Here is a 22,136-nt window from a genome sequence, read left to right on the forward strand (position 1 = left end):
GACTAGAGTAGAGGAGGGAGAAATCTTTAAGAGGAGCAATATGGTAAAGAGATCGCCGGTAAGACAAGAAGAAGGAGGGCTAAGGGAGATATTACGGGAGGTGAGGGAAGGTTTTAAAGAAATGAAAAGTGAATTGAGGGAATTGAGGGACGGTAGAGAGGAGATGAGGGAATGGATGGAGGAAATGAGGAAAAGAGTAGACAATTTGGAGAGAAGAGTGGAGGATATAGAGAAAGGTAGGGGAAGGGCGGAGAAGGTGACGGGAGGAAGGGAGAAGGATAAAGGAGAAGAGATAGAGCAGATGCAGATAAGAGGAAAGAGTGAAACGAAGGAACTAGAAGAAAGGATGAGGAGACTAGAATTAGAAAGGGAAAAGGGGGAAAGGGAGAAGAGGAAAAGGAATATAATTATAAAGGGGGTAAGAGTAAAGGAGGAGGGAAAGGAGGAATTAAAAAGAGAGATTGAAAAGATAGTAGAGACAACGGGGGTGGTAGCGAGAGTGGAAGAGGTGAGGAGGATAGGGAATAAAGATAAAGATAAAGATAAGGGGGGAGGGATCATGGTATGGGTGAGATTAGCGAGTGTGAGGGAGAAAATTGATGTGATGAAGGGAAAGATGAAGCTGAGGGATAGGAAGGAGTGGATCGTGGACGACTTGACGGAAAAAGAGAGAAGGGTAGAGTGGTGGATAAAGAGGGAAGCAGAAAGGAATAGAAGAAAAGGAAAGAAGATAAGAGTAGGATATATGAAAATGTGGATCGAGGATAAATTGTGGATATGGGATGAGATCAAAGATCAATTAAGGGAATGGAGGGGAAGAGATGTAAGAGTAGTGGAGAGAGGGGGAAAGGAGGAGAAAGGGAAAGAGTTTTTTAATAGGGGGAGGTGGGGTAGGAGAGAGGGGGAAGGATGGGAATGAGGGAAATGGAAAATATGATAGAAGGAGGAATAGAAAAAGGAGGGAAAGTAAAGAATATAAAATAGGATTTTGGAATGTAGCAGGCATGGAAAATAAAGAGGACTTTAGGGAGAAATTGAAGAAATGGGATGTGATGTTTTTGAGTGAGACATGGTTACAGAAGAAAGGATGGAAGAGGATGAAAAGATGGTTACCGAAGGGATACATTTGGGAGGTGCAAGAAGCGGGAAGAAAGAGCAAAAAAGGGAGGGCAATGGGGGGAATGATTGTAGGGATTAGGGATGGGATAGAAAGAGGAAAAGAGAATAGGAAAAGGAGAGAGGTGGGTTTACAGGTGAGTAAAGTCAAATTAGGGGGAGAATGGTGGAAACTAGTGGATGTATATGTGAATGGGGATTTAGAGGAAAAAACGAGATAATTAAGAGAGTGGATGGAGGAGAGAGAGGAGGGGGTAAGTATATTAATAGGGGGGGATTTTAATGCGAGAACGGGTAGAGAGGGGGGAGGTATAGGAGAGGAGGAAGAAGGAGGGGTAGGGGAAAGAGAGAGAAATTCAAAAGATGGGAAGATAAATGGAGAGGGAAAGAAATTGTGTGGTTTTTTAAAGGAATTAGGATGGTCAATTCTGAACGGATGTATAAAGGGAAATGAGGAGGGAGAATGGACATATACTGGAGGGAAGGGGGGGACTGTAATTGACTATGTAATCGGAAATGAGGATACGAGAGGTAAAGTGGTAAAGATGAAGGTGGAAGACTGGGTGGACTCGGATCATCAGCCATTAACGGTGTACGTGAGGGCGGGAGGAAGGGGGGAAGAAAGGATTGGGAAAAGAAAAGGAAGAGAAAGAAGAGGGGTGTGGACGGAAGAGGGAAGGAAGAAATTTGAGGAATACATGGGCAAGAGGGATAATGTTTCGGAGGTGATTGAGGAGGATTGGAGGAAATTGAAAAAGAGAGTGGAAGGAGCATTGGAAAGAGTAGAGAGAGAAGAGAAAAAGGTGCGGAGAGGATGGTGGGATATAGAATGTAGGAATATGAAAAGAGAAGTAAAGGAAGAGTTTAAAAAGTGGAAGAAAAGAGGAGGGAATGGGGAGAAATATAAGGAGATGAGGAAGGGATACAGAGAACATTGTAAGAAAAGGAAAAGAAGGGAAAGAGAAAGATGGGAGAAAGAATTGGAAGGTGTAAGAACGGAAGGGGATGTTTGGAGGGTAGTAAATAGGGGGAGGAGAAAGAGAAAGAGAGTCACGGAAGGGATCGAAATGAGGGAATGGGAGGGACACTTTAGAAAGGTGTTGGGGGAGTAGAGTGGAGGGTGAGAGGGGAGGTGAGGGGAAGAGAAGGAGTGGAAGATGATATCTGTAGGGAAGAAATAGCAAGGGCGGTAAGTAAACTGAAGGAGGGAAAAGCGGCGGGAGGGGATGGTATCGTAAATGAAGTATGGAAATATGGGGGAAAAGGAATAAAGGAATGGCTGTGGGAAATATGTGACAGAGTGTGGAGAGGAGAGGGGTGGCCGGAGGAGTGGAGGGAGGGGGTGGTAGTGCCGATAGTGAAAAAGGGGGAAGGGGAGAGGGTTGAAGAATATAGAGGGATCACGCTAACGCAGACGGCATACAAGGTGTACGCAGCGGTACTTGCGGAGAGATTGAGGGAGGAGGTGGAGAGGAAAGGGATACTCCCACCGAGTCAAACGGGGTTTAGGAGAGGGGTAGGCACAATTGATCAGATTTACGTGCTGAATTATATGATAAACAAGAGGGTGGCAGTAAGAAAAGGCAAGATGGTAGTGCTATATATAGACCTGAAAGTTGCGTTTGACTCGGTGGATAGGGAAATCCTCATACAGATGATGAGGGACAGGGGAGTTAGAGAAAGCTTGGTCGTGAGGTGCGAGGAGGTACTGGAGGAGACCCTAAGTAGAGTGAGGGTGGGGGAAAAGGTAGGGGAAAACTTTTGAACGGGGAAAGGGGTGAGACAGGGGTGCCCTCTGAGCCCATGCTTATTCACGATATTGCTGGCGGATTTGGATGAGGAGTTAGAGAGGGAGGGATGGGGAGGAGTGAGGGTAAAGGGAAGGAAAATATACTCGCTAGCGTATGCAGATGATGTGGCAGTGGTTGCAGAGGAGGAGACAGGGATAAAAGGGATGATTAAGGCATTAGAAAGCTACATAGAACGGAAGGGACTAGAGGTCAATGTAGAAAAGACGAAAATAATGAGGTGTAGAAGGGGAGGCGGAAGACAGAAAAAGATGGTGTGGAAATGGAAAGGAAGAGAGATAGAAGAGGTGAGAAAATACAAATACCTAGGGTATGTAATGATGGCAAATGGGGGTCAGAAAGAACATATAGAGGAGAGAGTTAACAAGGGAGCAGTGGTGATGAGAGAAGTATGGGGAATAGGAAAGAGGAGATTTGGAAAGAACTGGGCTAGAAGGATGTGGTTATTTGATAGGTTGGTATGGACGGTTAGCTATGGGGCAGAAATTTGGGGGTGAAAAGAAAGGGAAAAGGTAGAGAGGATACAGGACAGATTCTTGAAGTGGATTGTGGGGGTTGGGAGGTACACGCCGGGGTACATGGTGAGGGAAGAAATGCAGAGGGAAAAGTTAAGGGGGAGGGCAGGGTTGAGGGCATGGAGCTATGAAAAGAAATTGGGAGAAGGAGGAGGGAGAGAGCTGGCGAGGTTGTGTTTGGAGGAAATGAGAGACAGGGCGAAGGTAGGAAAAGTAGTGGGTAAATGGGAAGAGGAAAGGAGAGACTTTTACGAGGAGAAGAGCTGGAACCTAACTGAGATAGAAAAGATGAGAGAGGGGGGAGAGCTGATGGGGGAAGAGGTAGTGGCAAGAGAGAGAAGGTGGCAGGAGGAGGAAAGATGGGAGAAAATTAGGGGCTCGAGATATAACTTATGGTATGGTAGGGTGAAAGGTAAGGGGGTGCCAGAGTACCTAAAGAAGGGATGGAAGGAACAAAGATGGCAGAGAGTGGCGAAGTTTAGGTTAGGAGACGGGATGATGGGGAATAGATATTGGGAAGGGGATGAAGAAAGGAAGTGTAGGATATGTGGAGGGGGAATGGAAACTTGGGAGCACGTATGGGAGGAATGCACGAATTGGGGGGTTGAAAAAGGATGGCAGGAGATGGTGGATGAAGTCTTGGGAGGGAGAGATTTGGATGAGGAGATTAGAGGAGATGAGGGAGGGAGGAGGGTGGTTGGGTGTGAATGAGAGTGTGGAAGGAAGAGAGGAAAATGCGGCGGAAACGGAGGTCCGGAGAATGAGTGTGGATGTATGGATGGATGAATGATCTTTCTCTCTCTCTCAGGTGTTGGATGGGATGCGAGGAATAAAATTGCGAGGTTTAAATTTTGTAAGCGGAGCGGAGGTCCGCAGTGTACTCCGCAAGGAATAAAGTACCTTATATATATATATATATATATATATATATATATATATATATATATATATATATATAACAAAGGCTCTTTCTTATTCTCATACTATTTTATAGGGTTCAGCGGGTGAGTACTTCGGTGAGTACTTACTATCGGTTTTGAAATGCAGTTCTTACATTTAATCAGAAAAGTAATATTACAATATTAAATTAATAATGTAACAATATTGATGTAAACAAGCATTAAAAGTCTCTTTTTCCAAAAAACTGTAAAGAATTTTGTAAGGAAAAATATTTTCTCCAAATTCTTTAGTTTTTCAAAATGGTATTTGTTGCTAAATGGGCCATTTTGCATAAAAATTGCTTAAAAATATGTGATAAACTTACAAAAAAATTTTAACGAAATTTCAACATAATTTTAGTATAAAAATAGTCATAAATATTGAAGTGTAAATTTCACTTAACTTCCAATAAAAATGTTAAAATTATTTCATTTTCCTTTAATCGGGAGTCCAATTTTGGGGACTCCCTTTAAAAAAATAATCTTGTCAATACAAGAGTGAGAAATCATAAAGTAAACCGGGGCTAATTGAGCATAGGGGTAAATTGAGTACATGTGAACACCTCATTAACTGTAGCACATTAAATATGAATATATTGATGTCCCTTTCAAAAAACGCGAAAATAGAGATCGATTACTGTGATGCTGCATATGTTAGTCTGCGCTCAATCGTCAACAAGTAAACATTATATTTTTGTTTTTTCGTCGGTAAAAGTAAAATTATTAAGTGATTACTTAACATATAATAAATAAAAATCTAATTTTAAATTGAATTAAAGTTTCAACGAAATTGTTAAAATTGTCTTATTTTCTTTCAATCTGGAATCTAATTTTGGGGATTTGTTTATACAAAAAATAATATTACTAACAAGGGGAGCACCAGACATTGTCCCCTCCGATTTCATTGAACTTTATATATGTTATAAACCTATCCTCCCAATAATTCATCCTAAAGTAATAGGACCCGCCTCTCAAGCATTCGTGAGAAAAACGCGTTTAAAGATTTACGTGTGCGTAATGTACCGTGTAGTAAGAACAGATTGACACCTAAGCAGCGTAGCCTAGTCGGTAAGGCGCCTGACTACAATGCTGCATATTACTGGTTCGAATCTTACATTTTTCATTTTTTTTTTTTAATTTTCTTGCAACGTACTATTGTGTGTGGTGTATGTTTTTAAATATTTAGCCTATAAAATAACTGTTTTAATTATACAATTAATTATATTTCAGAAATTATAAAATTCATCTATTTATTAATGTTTTTAAGGTTTTGTGAATAAAAAATAATATGATTTTATTATATAATTTTAGAATGTGTTAATAAAATATTATTAATTATATGTTGAAATTTATTTTCTATTCAATTAAACAAATTTCAAATTATTTTTGCCACGATTTTTCTTCTTGTTGCAACGAATTTCGGCTACACAGACAGTTCCTTTTGGCAAGGATATCTGTGTAGTTATACGCACGCTACCTGAGAACTTGTTTTCTTTGTAACACTATAAGGTCGTTTAAACGGTTTTGAGACCGTTGGGTTCATTCGAGTAGTAGCTAGCGTTCAGAGCATACCGTGTGTAAATTGCAGTGCGAATATATCATTTATAAAAATGCAAGAACCAACAAGTTTCAGTGCAGAAGAAAATATTTCAAGCCCGGAATCTCCGCTGAATGAAAATGAAGTAATGAAAAATAACCTAACAAACGCTCTTATTTATTGCAAGAGTTTATTAGCAGAAAATCTGCTAACTAATACTCACAAAACCTTAAAAACATTAATAAATAGATGAATTTTATAATTTCTGAAATATAATTAATTGTATAATTAAAACAGTTATTTTATAGGCTAAATATTTAAAAACATACACCACACACAATAGTTGCAAGGAAATTAAAAAAAAAAAAAAATGAAAAAAGTAAGATTCGAACCAGTAATATGCAGCATTGTAACCAGGCGCCTTACCGACTAGGCTACGCTGCTTAGGTGTCAATCTGTTTTTACTACACGGTACATTACGCACACATAAATCTTTAAACGCGTTTTTCTCGCGAATGCTTGAGAGGCGGGTCCTATTACTTTAGAATGAATTAGTAGGAGGATAGGTTTATAACATATATAAAGTTCAACGAAATCGGAGGGGACAATGTCTGGTGCTCCCTGTAAGTTAAGAGTTGTTCGTTTATCGTCTCGGCCTAGAGGCTCGCTCCAGACTTAGAGCACTTTCACACAGGGGAGAGGGTATCGTTAAGAGATTGACCAGATTGAGTTTGAAAAACACTGCACGTTTTATTCACACAATAAAAAAACAACCTAGATAGCCAAGTTTGCTGAAAACAGACCTTGTAAAATTTTGATACAAATCTTTTTAGCGAAAGGACACCAAAATCCAGACAAATTTTGTTATATTTAATAATACCACAACATGGCGGCAGATACATAACAAAATTTGTTGACATAGCATGTCAGGAAAAACCATACAAAATTTGGTAATAATTTTGCCGGCAAATTGTCGGCAAAAACCAAGCATAGTTTTTCAGACATAACATGACAGAAAAATTTTGGCAAAATGCGAGCCAAGCTTGCGGAAGTCACTTGATAGCAAATTGTCAACAAAAACCAAGCAAAGCTTGTAGACATTTTATAACAAATCTTTGGCAAAAACCGAGCAAAGTTTGCAGATGTAACTTGATCGCAAATTTGATAGTATTCGTAAATAAATGTTTAAAATGGAAAATTTAATTGTTTTATCAAAATATAAGTACTATGATAACGATTTATTAAAATAAAATCAGTTAATTTGTTTAAATTTATTTATTAATAAAATTCAAATATTCATAGAAAGTTAAATCGATGAAAACGCAACACTATTGGTGTGACGTCACGATGTTGTTCCTTTTCCGCGCTTTGATCCTTCTGCTGCGTGATAGTTTCGCATAATTATTATTTTTCAAATTATAAATAAAATGTAGTTTCAAATATAACAAATATTTTAGGATGAGATTTTATTAAATCTGACTCAACAAATTTTTCTAAAATAGACTCATTTATGATTTGTGAGTTTATTAAAAAAAATGACACAATTTCAACGCTGCTGAAGTTAGGAATGCAAAAGCTGCAATGTAAGTTCATTCTAACATCAGACGAAGAGCATCCTGCAGCCAAAATATCAGTAACCTCTGCTTTGCGTTTTCGTTTCGCAGTAGGATGAAGGAAATGATTTGCAGTTCGCTCTCTATCGAGTTGACAGGAAAAAATATGTCGCATAACTCCAGACTTTATTTTTATAGGCTCACCCATTGAAGAGAAACAAATATAATTTTGCATGTCATCTTTTAGTTAGAAAATATCAACTAAAGAATTATTTGTACAAGAATGATTTGTCATTCTTAGATACTGTGATATTTAAAGTCTGTTCTAAAATCATGTAGTGGAGGTACCCCTACTATGTGATTTTAGCACAGATTTGAATCATTTTTATCGACAGTGTCGCAAAATGGATGTAATTTTAATTCATATTCCGGCCTAAATGGATGTTCGTTGTTAGTGCACCGGAAATTTTAGCGTTATAAGAAAAAGGCCGGCGTGGCACCTCTCAGGTTCTCTCTGGTACAGCCATACTATGCTTTTTCGGCAATAACATCGTGACGTCATTTTCAAGTCCAGATATTTTCGATTAATTTCGGAGCGTTTAAATGATCAGACCCCCGGCTGTGTTTTAAAATGGCTATAACTTTATAAATATAGAGTATATTGTAAAAATAAAAAAGTTACAAACAAATTTAAATGTATTCTACCGATTAACAGTGTTACCAAAAATGGATTTAAGAACCGAATTGTCGACAAAAAAACAAGCAAAGCTTGCAGACACGACTTGACAGTAAACTGTCGGCAAAAGCCGAGCAAAGCTTGTAAGTATAATTTGACAGCAAATTGTCGGTAAAAACTAAGCAAAACTTACTGACATAATCTGGCTACAAATTGATGGCAAAGCCTGAGCAAGATGTGTCATTAAAATCCACCCGATGTTTAAACGATAATTGATTAATTGAGTCATTTAAATTGTAATCTAATCTGCTTCTATTGATAATCTGTATTAACTTCGTTTTTATTGAAGAAAATCTTTTACGAATGGATAACGCGATATGGAGTACTTCATCGAATAAATAAATATAAAAGTAAATAAATAAATTGTAAAAATGTAATAAAATTATGACATTGATTAAAAACAAAATGAAATTATGACATCAATTCGACGATGCGATGATGCAAAATATTTTTTATGTAGAAAATAAACCGCGGTTATTTATTAACGTTGTGTGACGTAAGGCACTTACGCCAGTAAAATTCTTCCTTGACAGAATCAGTTAATCAAAAAATTAAAAGTTTTTTTTGTGTTTTTCATTATCTCTAGTTTATATTCTAAATATTTTTAGAATCAGATATATATTATATTGTTTTTTATATACAAAAAATTATATATAGGAAAACAAAATTTCTTTATTTGTTAAAAAACAATTTTTAATAAATATTTGAAGAAGTAAAAATTGTTTTTTTTTATTAAACGTGAACATAAAGCAATTTTTGAAAAAATAAATTTAATTGAAAATGTTATCTTAAATAAACAAAAATTAAAAAATATCTTCAACAATACTTTTAACTCAAACCAGCATTTTACCTATTAAGAAATAATCCTTTAAAAGGCAAAAAACAAATTATTTTTTCATGCTTGACGGGATGTTCTTGGAAAACATCAAAATAACTCCTCGAAACAATGCCATTTTGTCAAATGAAGTCGAAAATTACTCGAAATTGAAGTCAAAAATCCATCAAAATTAATAAAAATTTCGAAAATTTTCGACTTGCATTTCTGACATTAAAACGACATCGTTTTGAGGAACAATTTCTGACTGGGAAGAAACTCCACAAATAGAGATCAAGACAAAAACAGAACGAATTTCTTGCCCAGTTGTCCGTTTCAAGATCAAATAAAATGGCTTTATTACAACCAAGGGGGTAATGTGGCAATCATTCCGATTACACGTAAAATATTATAAAATTAAAACTCTAAAAATAAATTATAAAAACAAAAGGAAAAGGATACACTTAAAAAAAATGAATTATAAAAATTATTTCATAAAAATATAACAAAAGAAGAAATAGAAGTTATAAATCAAAAATCAGATGGCGAAAAAACCACAAATTAAAAAGACACCACAAATAGTATATAAGGAGGAGATTTCGGAAACAACGGCATCCTTCTCAAATCTTGCCAATGGCTGATTGGAAATTAATACGAATAGATATTCGAAGTTAATACAAATTATCAATAGGAGCATATGAAATTACAATTTAAATGATGTAATCGATCAATGGTCGTTTAAATACCGGGTCGATTTTAATGGCGCACCTTGCTCAGTCTTTGCCATCAATTTGCAGCCAAATTATATCAGCAAATTTTGTTTGGTTTTTGTCGACATTTTGCTGTTAAATTATGTTTGCAAGTTTTGCTCGATTTTATCCGACAATTTACTGTCAAGGTATATCTGCAAGCTTTGCTTGATATTTGCCTACAACTTGTTATAAAAATATATTTACAAGCTTTGCTCGGTTTTTGCCGACAATTTGCTGTAAAAATATGTCTGTAAAGCTTTGTTCGATATCTGCTGACAATTTGTTGCCATGTTGTATGTACAAGCTTTGCTCGGTTTGTGGTGGCAATTTGTTGTTGAATTGTGTCAATAAGTTTTGTCACTAAAACATAATCTTAATGCAGACATAGTTGACTCCAATTTGCTGAATATTTTTTATTGAATTTGCTAGCAATTTCTAGGCAAATTGCTGATATTTTGCTATCTGGGTAGATATGATTAGGTATAAAAAATTTTTCCCGAGATATAATTGAGGCGTTACCCCTGCAGAAAAAATTCTACAAAATTCTATAACAAAATGTTAAAATTGAAACACTTTTGTTAATTTTAGTAGTTAAATGTTTACATCCAACAAGGAAAAACTTCTTCGGAAGTATCCGCCATTTAGACGAGCTTTTAATATGTTGTAATACAGATAAAAATAAGGGACACCTATTTTTTTATACGAAATCTAATGCACTTTTAAGAGTAAATCACTTTTTTGAAAAAAATTGGTTTTTTCTTTCAAAACGTATAGCGTCGAAACTATAAAAGAAAAATGTTTTATTTAAAAGTTAAATGGTTTGAAGAGTACTGTATAACAGTGATAAAAGAAATTTTTAAAAAGTTTTTTTATACTTTTCCCACCACTTACCTATTTTTTTCAAAATTTTTATTTCTTTTTATAAGCAAAATAAAGCTTATTTTATTACGAATTCAATGGTATATGACAAAGTTATGTTGCAACATATCTATTTTCCAAAAATAATTAAAATGCTGTATATAAGCTATATGGGGTATGGTCTGTAAGCATGTCCTCCAAATAAACAACACAATTGGATTTGTTGAAAATCACAAGCAACAAAATCGGGAACATGTAATCAGTCGAGATATCTCAATTACATGCAATAGATAAGTGGTGGTAAAAAGTATTAAAAAATTTAACAAATTGTTTTAATTACAGTTATAAAGTACTTTTCAAGCCTTCTAACTTTTAAATAGAACATTTTTCTTTATCTTTTATACTTTCGACGATATAGGCTTAGAAAAAAAAAACCGATTTTCTTCAAAGGAGTGTTTTACCCTTAAAAGTGCATTAGGGCACATATAAAGAAATAAGTGTCCTTTATTTCTATCTGTACAACAACATTAAAAGCTCGTCTAAATCTGAGGCGGACATTTCCGAAGGTTTCCTTGTAAAAAAAAGTAAATATTTTTACGAAGAAGTAAATATTTCTATGACAACAAACTAATAATTTCTACTTTCTATTTTTAGTATATTGTAATTATTCATAGAAATTTTTTTTGCCAAAGTAATGTACTTAGAAATATGTAGAATATTGTAGTTCAATGTTATTTAACGTAATTTTACTTAGAAATTTTAAAAAAATTATACAACAGAAATACAAAAATTTACAGAAGTGTTCTAATTCTAGCATTTTCATATAAATTTATGTAGCATTTTTTAAATTTGTATAGAATTAAAAACATTTTTCAATTCTATACAAATTTTTACGCTTGGGTCTTATTATTTTGTAAAACAACTCGTAGTATAGTAGATACTTAAATTTCAAAATTGTTAAATTATTGTTGCTAGAACTATTTTGTTTTCTTTTAATGTGATTAATGTAGGACTTATTGCATTAAAATTGCAACTTACATATGCGATTAAGGATATGTTAAATATTTTATTAACACTAGTTTGTCACTTTTATTTTTGATTATTTTCCCGCCACCCATGGGTCTGTGAAACTCTGTAACTTTGCAACGCTATATCTCTGAATAGAAAGCATATTTTTTAATTCATAATATGTGAAATTGATATTTCAAAGTCAGACAAAAACGATAAATGATACTTGAATAAAAAATATTTTATTCTCAAGTAATTACAATCGTTTAAAAAATTGTATTTAATATTTCTAGAACATGAGGTCGACTGATCACCAGTGCTACGATCAGATTACAATTCTGATGAACACGAGCCTTTTCAAATTTTGGAACAAATTTTACAATAAATCGCATAAGTGATCACAAAACATGCTTAATATGTTTTAATTCTGCTTTCTTTAATTACCTTAAATCAATTTTTTTTTTTTTAATACATTTTAATACATTTTAATACATTTTAAATAAGAATTTATAAGAATTTTCTATTTTGAAAAAATTTTTGTACAATGGCTGAAAATTTACATTGCGTCTGTTAGAAAACTGTCAAACTGCTATCATATGTTCAGTGTCTTATAAGGACATAATTACATTATAAATGGCACGCAAATTTGCTAAACCGTATTTATTTAAATTAAAAAGGTCCTGTTTGGAACGCGGTTACCCTACTATCCCCTATACTTTATTGTGTTGTGCCCTAGTGGTGGTCCAGGCACGTCAGTAAGATATTTCGGGATTGGTACTGCGCCCAAGGAGTTAGGACTCGAGGAAGGGTCAAAGATCATAGATCACACTCTTGATTCCAACGTTAATATATATATTTGTATATCTTTATATTGCCCTTTTAAACTTGGTATATAATAATATGTGTCAATCGCGTACTTGGTTTCGGTGGACGACCCAGTATATAGGTCTCTTTGCGTTATCTCTGGATTACGTTACCGGCTCGACGTGTAAAACACGCACGGCGAGTAACGTTCCGGTCAGCTATTTGAGTGACTCTCCCGTCGCTTTCCGCTTTTGTCGGTCTATTTATTCACAAATTTGTCACTTGGTTCGACCAATCGTGTTCCTGCAAAATGCAGCTTCCACGCTTAACCAAAATACGAATACTGGAAAGCGATTCAGCAATTGCTGGCGTAGCGCAATAATATTTCGGGCCGGAAGCCTGAAAGACTATCAGCGTCTTTCGATACCTTTGCGTATGCGGAATTTGAATCCGATACGCATATGCATAACAATGGGAATCTTGATTTCCTGTTGCTATGCAAGTTGCTAGCATAGTTGTACTGGGTACAACAATTGAGATCATTGCCATAATACATAAGTTAGCATCACTATTATTAAATTAATTATCAATTTTATATTACTATAATTTGCTGATAGATAGGAACAATAGAGTTTTATTTTTTGTTAACTGAAAGATTCATAGGATAGAAGACGCAGCGTTATGAGATTTCTCAATTATTTAATCTTAATGAAATGATGATGAAATAATGTTTTGAAGGAGAACCTCTAAAATTAAATTTTGGAATAAAAATAAATAAAGTGTTTTAACAGTATAATGTATCAAAAACTATATTAGCATAAATATTTGTGTATAATAGTTTATATTGATCTAAATGTCCTTATTTGAGTATTTTAGACAGTATGTTAATTTGAAAAATATTCAGATTTTTTCAAATTATGTAATTTTGTTAGTATTTTTAAAAAAATGTTTTAATTCTTACAAAAATCTGAGAAATTGTCTAAAAAAGTTATAAAATTTATAAAGTATGTTTGAAAAATTATATAAAAAATTTGGAAAAAAATTCGGATCATCTGATGATCTTATTCGATATTCATTGATCTGAAAAATTCGTGAATTTGAATAATAATTAAAAAAATATTTAGAAATTATTTTCTTAATTATAATTGATATAACAAATTTCTTTTCAATGGTTAAAAATTCTCACTAATAAACAAACTTATTTACAAAAACTTGCCAACACGTCATGTGTTGTAGTTATAATACATCAAAGTACACAACAAAGTAGCCTATTTTGCAATTTTTTCCACAAATTTCTTAAAATAGTGGTGCGATAGAACATTTGGTAAATGGAATCACATTTGCAAAAAATTAGGATAATCAATTATCCTTTTGTGTTTGAAAAAGTCATTTTTTTGTGAACCAATTTTATTAAATGTTGAAGAATGTACGAATGTACAAATTATATATTAAAATATTATTTTTTGACATTTAATTGTAATCTGGAAAATTGAATTGGTTTAACGATATATACCCATATATAGCAATGCACTCCTGGCACATAAAGAGAAATATTTACTACTACAAATTTTCCTTTGGTTGCAATCACGTTGCTATGCTGAAGATGCTAATCTCTTCGTAGAGGGCAACCTAAAGGCAACAGGAAGTAAACTGTTTCTCAGGCAACTGAAGGAGCAATAGCATACAAAACTTATTAATATAAAATTTCCAGTAACTTGTTATAAAGTTGCATACACGGCATGCATTTCTGGCAATATCTTAAGCAAAATCAAAAGCCGCTTTCCTCAAAAAAGATGACTAGTTAGCAACGCATTTTTATCAAATTGATAGCAACATGCGGGAAACTTGCTATTTTGGTATATAGAGGAGGTATATATATATATAGAGGAGAAGAGGGTAATATAGTACCCATTTTTACTTTATTGAATAACTTTGTTTATAATTGATATTTTCTATTAAAATTTGAACGATTACATTCGTCAAAGTGTTGGTTGACGGATTTTAGACTCAAAGTAATGAAATATTTGTTATTTAGGACATAATTTATAAAAATCTAATGCACTGATAATTCGTGGAAGAAAAAAAGTGGTTGTAATATGACTACCCATAAAAATCATTTAAAAAAATTAGTTTAGTTTAAAAGAAACACAGTAGGGTAAAGTCGCTTATAATGGGACAGGTTCCTAATATAAGGTAGCAAGGTTTCTATTACATTAGTAAACGCATATGGTTAGTACCATCATAATTTATTACTCTTGGGATAAAATCTATTTAGTAGAAAATTCATTATTAGATCATGCTTGCAGTCGTTGAAAAAAAGAAAATTTTGAAATTGGATGTTGTCAAGTTTTATTGAGATGAGTCTTTGAATCTTGTTTATTATAAAATAAACAAATATTTGATAATAAATTTTGCATGCAGTGATAGAGTAAAATCGTATTAATAGAAAAATATGGAATGTGATGATTTGCTTAATTATAAATCTTATATGTGGTGATCGTAAAATCGCAAAGCGTGGAACCTGTAATATGAGACACTCATAAAATTCCTATTTATTATTGCATATTTTGAGAGCTTTTCAAAATGCTATAACAAAGTTTTTCATTGAGGAATTTTGTATTATGAGGCTTGAAGGTTATGGCTTTCAGCATTAGCACTGAAATTTTAAAATATCTCTAATATAATTGATTGGAGAAAAATATAACGTACAAAAGTTTTGAGTATCAAAAGAGTTATTCAATTGGTCAACTAGGTTTTGAGTTTAAAGTCTAATTTGAATCTAGTAATATTCAAGTCGATAAGATCAATTTCATATATAAAAACTTTTATGTCTCAGGAACCCTTTTTGAATTAGCAAAACCGGTAATTTTGACAAAAAATTTCATATACAACAAACTATAACTATTATCAATTGCTTACTTTTAGAGATAAAACTTAAATATATTTGCTATAATTTGGTTATAAAAACAGGAGTTAATAGTATAAATTAAATAAATTATAAGCATTTAAATAAAGGTATCTCATAATAGGCAACTTTACCCTACCTTATTACAAAATTATATATTTTTAATTTTTCATTGTTTAGAATTTTTCGGATTTAGAATTTTCCTGCGTTTAGAAACTTTAGAAATACTATTAGAAATTTCATTAAAAATATAATTTTATCCCTGTTTAACATTAAACAACAAGCATAAAATGATGTCTCTAATGTTTCTAAACACTGCTCTTTAGAATGACAATCGATTTATCGAATTATCAAAGAAATATTTCGATATAAAACTTTCGCTTAAAAAATCATATTAACAAAATTCCATGTTATTGTTTTAACTTTGTATAACTCGAAATGTATACGGCCGAATAAAAAGTTAAATAACAAAAAAACACGAGTGTATGTACCTTCATGTGATAATACACTCGAGTTTAAGGCTAATGAGGAAGTGTATGTAATTAAAAGTTAAAAGTGTACCTTGAAAAAGTTTAGAAGTGCTCAAAAGTAAAAATGCCTTATAAGAATGGTCAGTCATTATGTATTGTCATATTTGCATCACTAAAAAACAGCGAGCTACTAAACAAATAATTTCATAAGCAAGTGTTAGAATATGTCATCTAATAACGGAAATAATAGGGGTAGTCATGTTGTTGACAGTAGCCATAATACCCTCTTCTCTCCTCTCTCTCTTTCTATATATACATTATTTATATAACACATCAAACATTCACATTCTGTTACTTCAATATAAACACTGAATTGCATTATAAAAAAAGAAGAAACTTCTTCAAGATTTATATTAAGTGTGATTTGTGATTTATCACTTGTAAGCTAGAATGTTTACAGTCGTTACATGTGTTACAAGGTTATAAACAAAGGAAAGAGGAAGTGCAGATTACAAGTTAAATTATTAGTGAAAGACCACTCTCTTCTTCGAAAAGATAATGCTAAGCATTTTGTCGGACTGATTTTTGAATATTATTATATATATCAAGTCACAATTTTAAATTACGGAATAAAGGTGGACGAGGATGTTCAGTTCGTTGAGACTAGCGACAATGCGTTCGCACAAGAGCCGAATTAGACCAGGAAGCGTCGCCACGTCTGCGAGTTCCGATTCCACGAGAACCGAAGAGACGCTCACGCAAACCCAGTATCATCCTCACAGCTTTCTACTGCTAGATGATCAAGAGACAAGCCTCACTGGAGCATTATCATCGCTTTCCAGCGTCTCATCGAAAGTCGCGCAAGTGAGGTTGGAACGCGAGGACGGTAGTCTCGGTGTAACTCTTCGTGGAGGAATGTCAAGGGCTTTGGTGGTAACGGGAGTGAAGGCAGACGGTCCAGCCGCCAAGGAAGGTAGAGTGAGACCTGGTGACCGGCTGCTGGCAGTGGATGATACCGAATTACGGGGATTGACTCTGGCGGAGGCGCAACGAGCACTTAGAAGAAACTCGGATACACCGATCGCGTCTCTTACTATCGAGTATGATGTCGCGAATCTGGAAGAGGCACGAGCAGCGACATCGGGCCCGTTGCTCGTTCAATTGGAACGTGGTCTCTCAGGTATACTGTTCTTGTTTTTCAAAAGCTTTCATTTACTTATTGCTAGAAAGCTATAAATATTGATTGATGTTATGTAAAATGTTTATTCGTAAGTTTCATAGTGTTATTACACTCTTCTAAATTAACTACACAGAATTCTATTAGTTCATTTATTTTTTAAATTTTGCTATATTAATACAACGCTTGAAAATATTTTTGATTTTTTTTTTTTTTTTCATAGAGGAGATGATGGTATCATGGACCATGTAGATATGATAGCCACTCATATTATCCTGTTATTAGGTGACGAATTCTAATAATCATTTAAGGATTCCTCTTATGGAAAAAAACTTGTGGCACTATTGAAATGATAACTATTAGTACGCACTATATTAATAGTAATTTTGCGCAATGTTGGAATTCGCATTAGTAGTGTAAATTAATATTATTGATACAGTGTGCACTAGTAATATGGAAAAAAACTTGTGTCACTCTTGAAGTGACAACTATTGAATAATTAGTGCATACTATTAGTGCGGGTCACCCATCCAAGTCGCGACTCCGGTGAACGTTGCTTAACCTCCATGATCGCTGCAAATTGATTCCTCATGGTGACCTGTAAACACTTTGTGCTGAAATGTATATATGACTGATGAATCAGGTCAATATATACGTTCTCGAAAAAATGAAATGTGTATAATTAAAATATATTATTTATATTGAACATATAAGAAATTATAATTTTTTACTATTTTCACAAATGCTGAATAGCATCTAAAAAAACTTTTATTATTTGTTTAAATAAAAATGCATAAAAAATATATGTCAATATAATAGAGTAATTAAATTAAGTATGAAAAAATTTTTATTAAAAAAACATTTTAAAAACATTTAAAAAATATTGCTTATTAGAACGTAAATCAAGGTTTTTTATTCATGAACCTATTTTGTCTATAAGTTCATATATGATTATATATTTTTAATTAAAATTAACGCAATGTTTATAAATAATATATTCATTAGTATATTTATTAATATAATTTAACATATTTGTTTAATTTATAATAATATATTTAATTATATAGTATATGTACGTATTAATAGAAACTAGATATACAGGGGTTGGACAAAATAATATAGATACCATGCAATATAGTGTTAAAGTTATCAATTTTAACATATTTTAGCGTGGCGCTATTGTAGCTGTCCTACACCTTTATACATATTATGTATGTTCGCGCTATCTCTCTCTTGCTGTACGCCTTCAATAAAGCATACGTGCTCTAAAAGAATCCACTAAATGATTGATATACCTGGCCCTTATATTAAAGTAAAATCCAATAGGTTATGGGCCCAGTAACTGAATATACTATAAAAAGAGGTAATATCAATCAAAAAAGAAAAGTTTCTTTGTCAAAGCAATTAAAGGTAACAAAAAAGTGAGGTTAAACATGACTTCGACCGTAATAAATAATTTGCCTCAATTATCAGCAGATAATTTCAATAATTGAAAATTTAGAATAAAATGTATATTAGAAGAAAAACAGATACATGAGGTAATTGATAAAGATATAGTCTCTGTAATAGATAACCTAAAAGAAAAATTCAAAACAAATGATGCAAAAGCACGATCCGTAATAGTTCAATGCATCACGGACAAACATCTTGATTTAACCCTTAAACACACCGATCCTCTAAAATACGGAAACACATTTTTGGGTCTGGGAGACTATTTCAACTTTAAGAAGCTATAACTTTGATTACAATCAATATTTTTCTACAGTTTTTTTTTAAACGAAAGTTCAAAATCTCAGGAGTGTGACTGCACAATCGGAATTGCCGAAAAAAAATTTATTGTGAAGTTATAAAAGAAAAACCATTAAGCAAAAATGAGAAATCGGTCAAAAATCCACTTTTCCTTCAAAAAATCATATCTTTGCAACAAAAATCGTTTAAAGACTTTCAAATACGGCGTTTTAAAGCTAAAGAGTCACACTTTCAAAATAAAATTTGGCAAAGTCATTTCTTTTAAAAAGTACAATTATGTAATACTTTTAAAAAGTACAATTATGGAGAATACGAGATATTTTTGGGCATCTAAAAATCTACTTTAAAAAAAAAATCATATCTTTGCAACAAAAAACTTTGAGGAACTTTACAATACGGCGTTTTAAAGCTAAAGATTCATACTTTCAAAAAAACAAAATTACATTATTGTCATTTCTATCTCTTAAAAAATGTACTTATGTAACAAGGCGAATATGAGGTATTTTTGATTAAATCATGTCTAAAATTGAAAATTGATGTGTTTCATGATATATTTCGGAAAAACTCCCTTTTCTACAGCATTTTATAGTATTCCAACTTTAGACAGAGTATATGCAAGTTAGATCTACAAACCGACCTGTTCGAACGTATCTTGTAATGTTTTTTTTATGTAAAATACTCACAAAAAAAGTTTCACTTACACACTATATGGGTCGCATTGATCCTAACAAAACTTTGCTGCCGTGCCATTCAAATTCTAGTTGACCAAAAAAGTTGATTAACCATATCAATCGAAAGAGGAGATTTCAAACTTTTTTTACGTCTTGGTTTGAACCTTCTATCTCATTCCGTCTTCACATAGCAAGCGTTCAAAAGCTCATATGGGGTCTCTCAGACCCACTTATGTGTTTAAGGGTTAATGAAGGATGCTAAAACGGCAAAGTCAATGTTGAAAACTCTGGAAGATGTTTTTGAGAGAAAAAATGTATTTTCACGATTGCATTTGAAGAAAAAATTATTATCACTAAAGTGTGGACCTAACGATAGGTTAGAAGATCATTTCTTAAAATTTGATTTATTAATTCGGGAATCAAAAAACTCAGATACAAACAAACTTGAAGAAATAGACAAAGTTTGTCACCTCCTACTTACTATGCCTGACAAATTCAATACCGTTATTACAGCAACAGAGACTATGAATGAAAGTAAGTTAACAATAGATTTTGTCAAATCACGACTTTTAGATGAAGAATTGAAATTGATAAAAAGAAAATCAGAAACCAAGAGCTCTGACAAAATTTCATTCAAAACAACTAATTTTAATTGCTACAAATGTGGCAAATACGGACACAGGTCGATCCGGAAACACTTCATCCTAGAGGACAAGGACATAAACGTGGAAGTTACCAACGTGGGAATTTTCATCAACGTGAAAGAGGCGCACACATGAATCAACGAGCACAAACAACAAATCAACCAGAAAAACAGAAAGAAGAGAAGAAACAGCAAGTAACATGGTTTGCTTTAAATTGCGTCAAAACAACTAATTTAAATTGTTTTATTCTGGATTCCGGTACAACAGAACATTTAGTTCGAGCTAACTTAGAAAATTTTATGACTAATGTCACCGAGTTAGAGGAAGAAGTCATCATACACACAGCCGACAACGGAAGAATGACAGCAAAGAAGAGAGGAGATTTATTATCCAGATGTCAGGGTATAAATATTAAAATCGACGCACTTATAGTATCAGGTATGTAATTTAACTTGTTATCAGTTGCAAAATTAGCTAAAAATGGAAATCAAATTAAGTTCGATAAACATAACGTCAAGATTCAAGGTACAAACTATGTAATAACAAGTAATGAAGTAAATAATTTATATACGATTAATATGGAATTAATAAATAAGTGTAAAAATATAAAATACGGGCTTAAAGTTATAACTGATAGTGATAATGCAGAACTGTGGCATCGAAGATTAGGACATCTGAACAAAAAAGGAATGAAAATCCTGGGTTCTGTTCCAAGTGAGAAAATATGCTCTGAGTGCATCAAAGGGAGAGCTACAAGATTACCTTTTCAAAGTCGAGAGACAAGGAGAGACGACACATTGGTGAACTAATACATAGTGATATAAGTGGTCCAAGTGATCCACCTACATCAGGAGAACATAGATATTTTCAGGTAATCATTGATGATTATTCTCATTTCACAATAGTCAAATTATTAAAGAACAAATCCGAAGCAGAAGAAAACATGATAGAGTATATTAAATATGTAGAAAATCAACAGGATACTAAAGTGAAGAAAATTTGAGCGGACAATGGCGGAGAATTTACATTAAATAACTTCAAAAATTTTTGCAGAACGAAAGGTATTCAATTACAATACAGTAGGCCATATACACCACAACAAACGAGCTTGCTGTACGTATGAACCGAACATTAATGGATAAAGTGAGGATTAAATTTGTAAAAACCGGATTGCTTAAATACTTATGGGGAGAAGCAATTAAAAGCTCAGCATACGAGCTAAATCGAGTACTAACAAACGCAAATTTAGGAGAAGTGCCTGCCAACAGATGGTTCGGCAAAAATGATTTAAGCAGACTACGTGTATTTGGATGTAAAGCTTGGGCTAGTGTAATTCCGAAGCAAAACAAATTAGATCCTAGAGCAAAGAAATATATTATGGTAGGTTATGCTACCAACGAATATAGACTATGGAATTTAATCGAAAATATTATTACAATATCCCGGGATGTATTATTCAATGAGCGCGACTTGGAATATGAGGAAGAAAAGAAAAACACTTATTCCAGAATAGAAAAAAAAAGGAAAAGATTTACAAGAGGACAAAAAGAAATTTAAAAGAAAATGAAAAGTTAACAAATTTACAAAACGCAATCGATGAAAATTATAACAAAAACATAAATGATCAAGAAGAAAATCAGGAAATAGAAGACAAGACTGAAAAGGATAAAGTAACAACAAGAATGGGAAGAAAAATCAACTTACCTAAATATCTACAAAATTATCAAACATATTCTACTTTTTGTTTACTAACAAGGGCACCACACATAACCCGGGTCACCGATTTTGATGAAACTTTACAGTTATGTAGTATTAGTATAGAAATACTAAATGCTAAACGGAGACGATGCACTACTCAACCGTTGACGTGAAATCGTTGTTTGAATTTCACCATATAGCTTTAATACCGTAACATTGAAGGAGTTTGGCAAGTAGCAGCGTGGTGTGGCGGACAGCGCGAGCGCCTATAGTTTTGCAGGTCGCGGCCGTCGCGGGTTCGAGTCCACAATTTTTTTTTTTTTTTTTTTTTACCCAGTACTCTTATTGTTACAATATACATATATATATATATATATATATAT

General features: G+C 33.2%; 1 protein-coding gene across 4 annotated transcripts in view; it reads left to right on the forward strand.

Moving 5' to 3' along the window:
* LOC105196944 (glutamate receptor-interacting protein 1) overlaps positions 1 to 22,136 on the forward strand; it is a 130,387-nt gene that overhangs the window by 5,148 nt on the left and 103,103 nt on the right. For 2 of the 4 annotated variants that reach the window (XM_039456973.1, XM_039456975.1), the window contains one exon: positions 16,294 to 16,994. In XM_039456973.1, coding sequence (XP_039312907.1) covers positions 16,460 to 16,994 — 535 coding nt within the window. In that variant the 5' untranslated portion in view covers positions 16,294 to 16,459. Of the gene's footprint in view, positions 1 to 16,046; positions 16,995 to 22,136 lie in introns of those variants that run through there. The other 2 variants (XM_039456974.1, XM_039456976.1) reach the window with 2 other exon arrangements.

This window comes from Solenopsis invicta, chromosome 14 (assembly GCF_016802725.1).
Source record: "Solenopsis invicta isolate M01_SB chromosome 14, UNIL_Sinv_3.0, whole genome shotgun sequence".
NCBI lineage: Eukaryota > Metazoa > Arthropoda > Insecta > Hymenoptera > Formicidae > Solenopsis > Solenopsis invicta.